The sequence below is a fragment of the Aulonocara sp. 'chitande type north' Nkhata Bay genome, linkage group LG14 (genome assembly GCF_057382095.1).
Source record: "Aulonocara sp. 'chitande type north' Nkhata Bay isolate Kocher_YH1m ecotype deep benthic linkage group LG14, A_spYH_male_GT1.1, whole genome shotgun sequence".
NCBI classification, from domain to species: Eukaryota; Metazoa; Chordata; class Actinopteri; order Cichliformes; family Cichlidae; genus Aulonocara; species Aulonocara sp. 'chitande type north' Nkhata Bay.
The window spans coordinates 34,512,279-34,523,427 of NC_141357.1; the positions used below are offsets into that span (position 1 = coordinate 34,512,279).

At 43.0% G+C, this 11,149-nt stretch overlaps 1 protein-coding gene and 1 pseudogene across 1 annotated transcript in view; one reads left to right on the forward strand and one right to left on the reverse strand.

Moving 5' to 3' along the window:
• Window positions 1–6,689, reverse strand: part of LOC147315055 (spastin pseudogene) — a 9,330-nt pseudogene extending 2,641 nt beyond the window's left edge.
• LOC147315053 (galectin-4-like) overlaps window positions 1–11,135 on the forward strand; it is a 44,363-nt gene extending 33,228 nt beyond the window's left edge. Inside the window, exons 13-14 of the mRNA XM_086262261.1 lie at window positions 10,535–10,700; window positions 10,835–11,135. Coding sequence (XP_086118387.1) covers window positions 10,535–10,700; window positions 10,835–10,981 — 313 coding nt within the window. The 3' untranslated portion in view covers window positions 10,982–11,135. The remainder of the gene's footprint in view (window positions 1–10,534; window positions 10,701–10,834) is intronic.
• Window positions 11,136–11,149: the final 14 nt, after the last annotated feature.

The window sequence follows — 11,149 nt, forward strand, 5'->3', positions numbered from 1 at the left end:
ATAGTATGCGTGGACACAACATCTCCCCCTTTGAACAAGGATTTCTTATGTGAACCTGACTTCATCACTCTGATGTATGTCACCTAATACACGTTTAACATATTTCACATTACTCAGTAACATTCACTTTCCCATGACAAAGTCTTGGGTCCAGCAAGGTGGGTTCCTCATCCTGGTGGGCCTAAGCCTACTATCAGACTCAGAGTTAGATGCTAGATCAGTTCCTGGTTTATGACAGTCCATTGTTGTGTCAGAATCAGTACCTGCGTTCAGCTCTGACAGAGCCGATAAGTGTGAGGCGTTCCAGGTCCGTCCATCATCCAGCAAATAAGTGTTTGGTCCTTTCCTTGTCATGACAGTCCTTGGTTTGGAAAACTTTAACTCGCCTTTCTTTACCTTCCACGGCTTCCTAACCCGTACCTTGTCACCAGGCTGAAAGTTGGATGGTTTGGCGTGTCTGCGAGCATCAGTGTATTCTTTCATTTTCATTTGCTTATTCTTAACTCTTTCGCACATGGTATGCCTCTCTGTCTGAGGAACAGGCATATCCATTACCTGTAACTTTGTTCTCATTCGTCGTCCATGGAGCAGTTCTGAAGGGGAAACTCCAGTTGTTGAATGAGGGGTTGCTCTGTAGTCCATCAGGTAAGTTCTCAGGAATGATTTCCAGGGTTGTCCTTGAATCGAGGCAGTCTGTAGGCAGTCTTTAACGCATCTATTGAATCTCTCAACTTCCCCATTAGCTCTTGGGTAATACACTGAGGATCTCAGGTGTTGGATTCCCCTGCTTTTCAGGAAGTCAGCGAACTCAGCAGAGAGAAATTGAGAGCCATTGTCACTTATCAGTGTCTTTGGATTCCCTTCACGAGAGAAAACTACCGAAAGGAATTGAATGATAGTAGCCGCATCAGCTCGGGGAGCAAAAGCTACTTCAGGCCACTTACTAAAGTAGTCTACCAATGTGATGGCAAATCTACAGTCAGAAGGGGCTATTTCAAAAGGGCCTATGATGTCCACAGACACCTTTTCCCAAGCAGCAGCTGGTAAAGGAATGGGTTGGAGTGGAGCATCATGGGTGACAGTGGACTTGTCATTCTGTCTGCACGTTGCACAGTTCTTTATCAGTGTCTCTATGTGACAATCCATTTTGGGCCACCAGTACAATTCCCTCAGGCGTTGTTTGGTACGTACAATGCCTTGGTGAGTTTCATGAGCTATATCAGTGAGTTTTTTCTGCAACGACTCAGGCACTAGCAAGCGATGTGTACCTCTGACAATGCACTCGTTCAAGACCGCGAGTTCATGGCAGATTGGGAAGTACGGCTGTAAGTCAGGTTCCAGTGACGTCTTCCTTGCAGGCCAGCCTTTCTGTATCTGCACACGGAGCTTTGTGAACACTGGACAGGCTTTGCACTCTGACTGGAAATCATCCTCAGACACAGCACTCAGATCAGTGAGGATGGCTGCAACTGACTCCACATCCTCTGCACATGCCATGTCTGTCTCGGAAAGTGGGAGCCTAGAAAGACAATCAGCAACATGGTTCAATGACCCAGTTCTATATTCCACTTCATAGTCAAACTCCAACAGGCGAGCTGACCATCTGGCTATGCGTAGACCAGCTCTGTTATTGCCCTTAGTAGTCAGCAGTGTTGTAAGTGCTTGGTGATCTGTTCGTAGGAGGAATTTTCTGCCCCAGAGCCATGTGCGCCATTTTTCAGCAGCCAAGACGCAAGCTAGAGCTTCCTTCTCAACGATTGAGTATTTCCTCTCTGCATCAGACAAGCTGCGAGATGCAAATGCAACAGTATGTTCTGCATCATTACTGTCAAGTTGAGTCAAAACAGCACCTACACCGTAGTCTGAGGCATCTGTTGAGACTATGGTTGGCTTACTGGGGTCGAACATCACCAGGGCAGGGCTGTGCACGATTAACCGCTTGACTTGATCAAACACTGCTTGAGCTGCTTCGTTCCAGTGGAATGAACAGTCCTTACGCAGAAGAGCTCTCATAGGTTCAACAACAGTCGCGTAATTTGGCACAAACTTGCTGTACCATGCACTCAAGCCAAGAATTGAGCGCAGGGTTGCAGGATCAGTAGGGGGCGGAGCATGCAGGATGGCAGTGACATGAGAGTCATCTGGCAGCAGACCTTCTGGACCAATCTTTTGACCCAAAAAGCTCAGAGTAGTTTGACGGAGTTGACATTTGTCAACATTGAGTTTCAGTCCTGCATTGTTGATTCTGTGTAACACAGCACGCAAGTTGGCCTCATGTTCAGCTTCTGACATTCCGTATATGATGACATCATCAAGGTAGCATTGCACCCCTTTCTGGCCGCGTAGGATTTGTGTCATCATCTTTTGGAAGGCTGCAGGTGCTGAACTCAACCCATAGGGAACTCTGCAGTACTGGTACAGTCCTTCATGTGTAATGAAAGCAGTGAGCCCTCTACTCTCTTCATGTAGTTTCAGCTGATGGTAGGCGGATTTAAGATCCAGGGTGGAGAACATGACAGCCCCACGCAGCTCAGACAGTATGTCCTCTATCAGTGGCAAGGGATGACTGTCAGCGACCACCGCTTTGTTAGGTTCTCTCAAATCAACGCACATGCGTATGCCACCAGTCTTCCTTCTAGTGACTACAATCGGGGAGACCCATTCAGATGCATCGATTTTCTCTATGATGCCATGTTCCTCAAGGTTCTTGAGTTCTGCGGAAACTAGGGCTGCTCAATTAATCGAATTTTAATCACGATTACGATCTGGGCTTTCAACGATCATTAAAAATGACTGAGCCGATTATTAGCCCCTCCCTCATTTATCCGCGACACCTTAAAGGCCGGTCCGTGAAAATATTGTCGGGCATAAACCGGTCCGTGCGCAAAAAAGGTTGGAGACCGCTGATTAAGAGGACCCGAGGGAAGCTCGGAAAGCTAAGCAGAAGTTATTTGGAGAGGAGAGTGACTGCTGTTGGTTGAAAAGAGAGTTTAAAAAAAAAAACTTCAGTGGTGTTGCACACTATTTTATATTATTTTTTTAAAGTCATTGTTAACCCTTTAAATCCGGTCAGAGCTGCATGCTCCGTTTTGCGTAACTATTGTTAAATCCCTGTAGAACCTGAACCGTGTAAGCTAGCGCAATAATTTGTTTTGCATATGAAACCGGAGGAGTTGTACTTACATCTGATGCCATCAGCTTGTCCTCGGTCACGGTTTCGTTCCACATATAGCTTTGCAAAAATTGCATAAAAAGCGCTTGCAGGAACAAAAACATAATATTCCAGAAACACGTTTTGCCGTTCCTATCAGCTGTTCGTAACACTTCCCACAGTGAAATGATGCACATGCTGTTTTCTTTGCAAATTTGCATCATAGGATTGTTTTTTGTTTTTCCTGCAGTATATAAAAATTGCTGTATCTCCAAAATAAAACTATGAAGACACTCAAAATAAATTTCCTGTTGTTGTAAACTATTTTTTGCAACTTTATTGTATTTAAAGTTTTGAGGGATAAACCTCTTAAATTTCTCCAAGTAGAAATATATGTAAACAAAACAAAAGTGATTTTCAATTTTTTTTGTAGTTTATTGCACTTTTTTGCAATTTATGTAATTACTATGGACTTAATGCATACATATTATTAAAATATGGGCTATAACAGTTGTATTGATGTATAGCAACTTGAAATGCTCCCACAAATGGCACTACAGCATGTAAAAAAATAATATAAGCTCTGGTGGACTTGGTTCTATAGTAGGTCTTAAAGGGTTAAATAAATATCGTCAAATAATCGTGATCTCAATTTCAGTGAAAATAATCGTGATTATCATTTTTGCCATAATCGAGCAGCCCTAGCGGAAACAGCATCACGGACTGACAGGGGTAAGCGTCGAAGTTTCTGCTGTATTGGCTTCACTTCAGGTTGCACCTTCACTTTATGTACAAAATCCTTTGCACATCCGAATGCAACTGGAGACTCACATTCCTGTTTACATTGAGTGGGCAGAGCAGAGGTTTGCTGAAGTGTAGCACAGACCTTGGGACTGTCAAGAACTAATTGTCCCCCTTTTATGTGTAGCTGGAGGGCAGTCACCAAGTCCATTCCCAGTATGGGTGTTCCTGTTCTCACAATGTAGAGATCAGTGGAGGCACACTTGCCATTGTAAGTAATGTCAGCTCTAAGACACCCTAATACATCCAGTTTCTCTTTTGAATATGTAATAAGCTGAACAGCTGGATTACTTAACTGAGCCAAAATTTGTGCTGTAAACATGTTCAGGCAGTATGGAAACACCAGACCCTGTGTCTACTAGTAGCTTAACAGTACATGCCTGCGCAGTATTTGGTACAGTGACAGCAACAGTGCACATCAATTTAGCCGGATCACCACTGACACAATTGTCAACAGTTAAAACACACATTTCAGGAACAGTCACTTCATTAACAAGCTTATGAGAAGATTTACACACTCTCGAAAAATGTCCGATTTTCCCACACGTATTACATTTGCAGTCTTTTGCGGGGCAGGATTTATCATTGGTTTTGTGATCAGCTGAACCACAACGGTAGCACGTCGGAGCTGTATCCGTCTTTTTAGCTGCTTTGTATTTTGGCTTGCGCATCTTCTTTTGTACTTGAACAGCGGCAACAGGCTTCGTTTCACCAACAGCAATGGCCTTTGCATCAGCTATTGCAGCCTCTGTACACCTAGCAATTTCCAAAGCTCGATCGAGCGTCAAATCCTCCTCCGTTAGCAGTCTTTCACGTATACGAGCATTATTTGTCTTCTCTACAAGTTGATCCCGCAACATTTCATTCTCCATAGCCCCGAACTTACATTGTTTCACGAGCTCACGCAGTGCTGCAACGTAGTGATCTGTAGACTCACCGACAGCTTGGGCTCGTTGCCTGAAATGGTATCTCTCGGCGACAACATTGACTTTAGGATGAAAGTACGTTTCCAAAGCCTTTACGGATCCCTCGTAATCATCCGTAGCGAGTGATAAGGCGCTGTAGATTCGTTGTCCCTCCATTCCCAAGCAGTGAATGAGCAGGGCCCTCTTCCTCTCTGTAGCAAAGTCATTACCCCCGATCGCCAGCAAGTAGTTATCAAACAACTTTTTCCACGCAGCAAATGGAATTTTCGGTTCGCCCGGGCAATCCAGGAACACAGCCGGGGGTTGCAAAGAGAGCAGAGCCATAACTTAATCACCACTACTCTCGTCGCCACTTGTTGTGTGGTGTTAGTTCGCAGGCATTACACACACATGCAGGTAGGAACAGAGGATTACCGGAGATGACTCCTTTCTTTATTTTTCTTTTTTCTTCTTCAAAACCACAACCAGAACAACATACTCACTAGCGCCCTCTAGCGCTTCTGGTAAATGCATCTACAGAACAAATGTAATAGTATGTGTGGACACAACAGGTCCCAACTCTCTTATTGGGCCAAGTGCAGCATCTTTGGCTAATGCTGTCAAATCGCTCCCTGAATATCCTGCAGTCACTTTTGCAAGACAGGACAGTTCGTTTTGGCTCAGTGGACTCCCGTGCGTTCCCAAAAGATTTTTCAGCAGCGTAAATCTTGTCTAAAGGTCACATATACTCTTTTTGCAAAGTGCCTTAATATTGCTTCATCGAGCTCCTGGGGCCTGTTAGTTGCTCCCATTACAAGTACCCTGTCATCCCTTCCTGACTGCAACCCGTCAAACTCAATGAGGAACTCAGTTTTTAAACGGCGAGAGGCGTCGTGCTCCCCCTCCCTCCTTTCACAGAGCAAGCCGTCCACTTCATCGATGAAGATTACTGAGAGCTGTAACTCTCTCGCAACTGCAAAGAGTGCTCGTACGAGCTTCTCGCCTTCTCCCACATATTTGGAGGTCAAACTAGCAGCACTGATGTTGAAGAATGTTGCATTAGACTCTGCAGCAACTGCTTTGGCGAGCATGGTCTTCCCATTTCCTGGTGGGCCAAATAAAAGCAAGCCACGTGCAGGAGCTCTCAGACCAGTAAAGAGATCAGGTCTTAAGGCAGGAAGGATGACAATTTCTTGAAGTGCTTGCTTTGCCAGATCCTGCCCTGCGATGTCATCAAATGACACAGTCGCTCCACTGTATACAATTTCATTCATAATTAAGCTGGCCAGTTTACTGTCCACATTCTTTTTCATATCCCTCTTCGGGGGCTGTTTCACAGCTGCCGGTCTTCCATTCTGAGTTTTTCCCACCCGAGCGGTTTTCTTTGCATCAGTTATTCCTAATGGAGGTCTTACAGAAGTGGAGGGTCTGATGGTGGTGGAAACACCTGCGGGTTGACTTTTAGGAACTGACTTTGGCTGTGAAGGAGCATGATGTGATGTCCCTTGGGGGTCATTTCTCCTTTTAGAGGCTAGTGTCGTCTCTAAAAGGGTAAGCTTGTCTTTTGCCATGGTGAGTTTGGTGACCATTTTATCCTGAAGTCTCTCTGCTCGGTCATACTGCTCTCCAGCTTGCCCAGTGAGCTCTATTGCAATACCCCTTTCAAGCTCAGAAATCCCTTTCTTGTACCACTGCACAGCCTCCTTCTTCTCACCTGTGTCGTCCTCGTCGATCTTCAGTGCCTTGAATATATACTCAAGCGCCTGCTTGTGGATGTTTTTTATAACTTCAGCGCTGTCTTTGGGCTTACTTGCGTTTGTTTTGGTCGACATTTCTCTTGCGCGACTTCCCCCCTGTTCTCAGTCATAACACAGTAAACTAGTCATAAACGAAAACGTTTAGGCTATATATCGCATTTAAAGGTCTTTCTTTGGGACAACATCACAGAACACAGAAACATCACAGGGCTTTGGAGCGTGATGTTACAGGAGGCGGGCCACGGCCCCCGCCGCCATCACAGTAGGCCAGACAAAGGATACAGCTTCAGCTATCCGATTGTTCAGTCTGATGTCACTAGCCGTGTCTGGGCCTAAACTCTGCTGCAGGTCCATATATCAAATGATCACTGTGGCATTACTGAGAGTTAAAACACTGTCTTAAGTCTTTCATCTTTAATAAAATTATCAGCGTTCTGCTCTACCAGGTGTAACAACTGAGTTTAACATCCAGGCATCCATGAAAATGGAATTTATGACATTTAACGGAGTTAGAAGTTAGCAGCAAGTTAGCTCGCTAGCTTCTATCTAAATACAATATAGCATGTCCTGACTGCGGGGTTTTGGAAACAAATTAAAACGTACAGCTTTCTTATCACTTCCAACATAAATGAAGACAGAAAACTAAACAGCAGTGATGTTTGTAGGGTTACTGAAGTTGGGCTAGCTGGTATATAATGATGTGCTACGTGACCGCTAGCGACACAACTATGTTAGCATAATATAAACACGCTAACTTTTTTTCCACTCGATAAAAGTTAACGTGAGTGTTCTCGGTGGTCAGGAACAAATGGAATCGCATGGCAGGATGCTGTAAAGGGACCAAACTAAAAGGCTTTTAGTGGGTTTTTTCATAGATAACGAGATAAAACAAGCTAATGTGTGATGCTGCAGAACCACGTCATGTCGACTGAGTAGCTTTTGATTTGGCATTATTGCAGGCAACCCAGCATATGAAATGGATGTAACAAATCCAGACTGGGCACCAACACTGCACATGGGGCACGACGACAAACCTGTGTCAGACTCGGACCGGCACGCAAGGCGTATGCAACGGAAGCGAAAAAGAGCACCCATTGCAGGTAAACACCCCCCCTCTGAAAACATACTAAATTGCTCTTATGGTACACTAATCTACGGAGCCCCGCAGGGAACATGGGAGAAAAAAAAATTAAGACGGACTTTTGCGAGATCTCGCAAAACAAACTCGGGATCTCGCAAAACTTTTAGCCTCATTCTTCGGACGCCGGCTCGAAGCCAACCGGGAGGTCGAGGCACGATGTGCCGGGAAAGCGGTGTTCCACCCGGCTGTAGTAGGTCTCGACCTCCCGTTAGCTTCGAGCTAACGGGAAGAATGCGGCTAAAACTTACAAAAGACCATCTATACACAGTTGTTATCACCAGCTTTGATTCCTATCCCCAGGGCTAGTTTAATCGCCAGGGTTCAGTTCACCAACACTATTAACAGACCAGATCTCCACATTGAAGCACGAGCAGGCTTCAGTTCAGCTGACTGAGCCAACAGGCCCTTTCAGAAGCGACTGGAGTAGAAGGCTATAACAACCCACAACAGAAAACAAAATGTCAAGTTCAAACTTACATGAAATACACTGCACTAAAATTAGGTGTTAAAACATTTATACACAGTGTTAACTGTATATGCTTTGGAGTAACCAACATTTACCTTTACATAATATTCATAACCCAGAAATAAAGTAAACAGAGCAGAGCACAGAGGTTCGTTTTGCGTCCCTGTACCGTATGTCTGTCTTCACTGATCCACAAAGTGCCCTTTAGTTGTTTTCCTTGACTATATGGTTTAAAAACATCAAAATAGACTAAACAACTAGTCTAAAACTAAGAGACACAGGATAAAGTTGGTGTGAAGGTTTCAGTCTGTGAATGAATCTAAGCACCATCACCTTAACTTTAAATTCATCTCTGTTACCTTCTTTGTGACTGAACTCTGACCGTGAGCACCACAGCCACTGCGCACCAATCACACGCACTTTAAATCCATCACAGTAAACCAGTTAGTTTACCTCAGTTTGTTTTGCAGCACATTTCACAACATGCAAAAGCATAATGTGCCATGTACAGACTCAAAATCTGATTTAAAAACATGAGGACTGACCTGTAAGCTTTACATTTACAGTTTATCACATACCACTGAGCAGTTCTTACCTGTAATTCTAAGCCCTCTTCTTCCTTTTCTGGTTTAAAACATCAAATTAGACTAAACAACTAGTCTAAAACCAAGAGACACTTAAATATTAAGTTAAACCTCTGGGCGTCAAAATCACATGACCAATTTAAGACGACACAGCTACAAGATGCAGCGATTCAGAGGCTGTATCCCAATTCAGGGCCTGCAGCCTTAAAGGCCATTTTAAGGCCGATTACGTCACAGCGACACGACGAAGGCCTAAAAATAAATGTTTGTTTCAGTTCTATGAAGCTTTGAGTATTTTGGATTAGTAGCACTGCTGTGTTTGTTGCATCATATTGCTGTAATTGTTTATATGCTTTATATATTCTGAGGTAAGTTGATCTATAGTGTTACATCATATTCTATAAGGATGTTATGTGTTTGTGTACTTTCTGCCCAGTTTGACCCATTTAGCAGAAGTCAGCTTGGTTCCACTTGCCTCTTACCCGTGATTTCAGTGGAAATTTCAAATTCAGGATCTGACACACACTGATTCATGTCCTACACAGTTCTTGCAAGTTCATAGAAATTTCTGTTCAATTAGAACCAAATATTTGAGTTGATGGTTGAAATTGTTGTTTTGTTGTTGTTTTAATATCGGTCTAGCTGCACGCAGCACGCAATTGAACCACATATTTTAGAAGCCAAAGGTTCAAAATAGTTGGGAGCACCTTCACTTAATTATAACAGTGGCTCTGTTAGGAAAACAGTTCTGTATACCGATACTAAATTGCGTTAAAAAGGGCGACTTGTGGTATTCTCACACTAGACACTAGATAGCTGCTACTACAGTCACACACATATACTGTTGCCTCAGTAGTCAGAGTGGCACAAAGAAAAAGTTTGTGAAATCTTTAGAGTTGGCAAAACTTCTGTTTTACTTATTTAAAATAATAGTGCAATATATACATGCAGTAATTACTCTGCAGTAATTACATCGTTTAAGAAGATGAGCATGTGTTGAATGCGTGCTCATCCATATAAATAAAGGCATACAAAGTCAGCTTACAAAAAAGTTGTGCTCAAGAAATATTGATGGGTATGAATAATGCCCAACAACAACCTTTTTACAGATGGAAGAAATTCAGGACGACTGCTCTCCTGAATAGTAGATGTCCTACAAAGACCATCGCTATGAAACCTACAAAACGTGGTACAATCTTTGCTCATATGTTCATTATAAGAAAAACCCTGAATAAGAAGGGGAAACTGCTGCTCTCTACATAAATATCCATATGCAGTGTAGAACGCTAGGTCTGAAGAAGAAACATTGAAACTTAATTTCAGCAGTCACCGCATGATGTCAGGAACATCATGGAGGGGCAAGGCCATCATTTCACCAATCAAAGGTAAGCAGAGGTTCGGTGATACACTGACACAAAACAGATACAAATAACTAAAAAAAAAAAATTCTTATTTTCCAAATTCGGGTTTTGAAATGACCAAATGCAACATTAATGTATTTAAAAAATAAAATGTTATGACACAAAAACATTTGTCAGATGGGTGACTAACAGTTACAGCCACAGTGTGTCCATTTACTGAGGATGTTCCCTAAGAGGACCATCGTCATCAGAGGCATGGTTCCCTATGGAGCACACAAGTGTGTGATTTTAAGACTACTTGCCGAAATCTCTAGTGCAGTACTAAAGTGCTAACATGAATGTTTAACGCTCATTGATGTGTGTTTCAGATTAAGGATCAACTTTTTGGTGAGCAGATCTCGAGATGTCGCTTTCCACATCCATCCGAGATTCAGGGAAGGAATTGTTGTAAGAAACAGTATGATTGGAGGAAACTGGGGCCAGGAGGAGAGAGAAATGAGCATGAATCCATTTATGGAGGGCCAGTACTTTGATGTAAGTAACATCAGTCACGCAGTCGTAATATCAAGTCCTTATGATGAATTTTAGAAGCAAATTTTAATGTGATTTTGGCAAATTCTAGATAACTTTGTGTGTCAGCATTCAAAAGTTTTCTCTCTGTCCCTCAGATGTCAATCCGTTGTGGAAACCAGAGGTTTAAGGTGTTTGTGAACGGGCAGCACCTGTTTGACTTTTTCCATCGCTGGCAGTCCTTCAATGAGATTGACATGCTGGAGATAGAAGGCGATGTGCAGATCTCCTACATCCACTTCTGATACCACCCATTAAAGAAATAAATAATTTTGTGCATCTTTCAAAAAATGTTATTTTTTTAAATAACATATTTCAAAAAAATATCTCATCCACAGAGTTGCTTATCTCAGTTTCTTACCTGCTTTGAGATCAGATATCTCAATAAGATCAAATGTCACCTCAGTATCTGC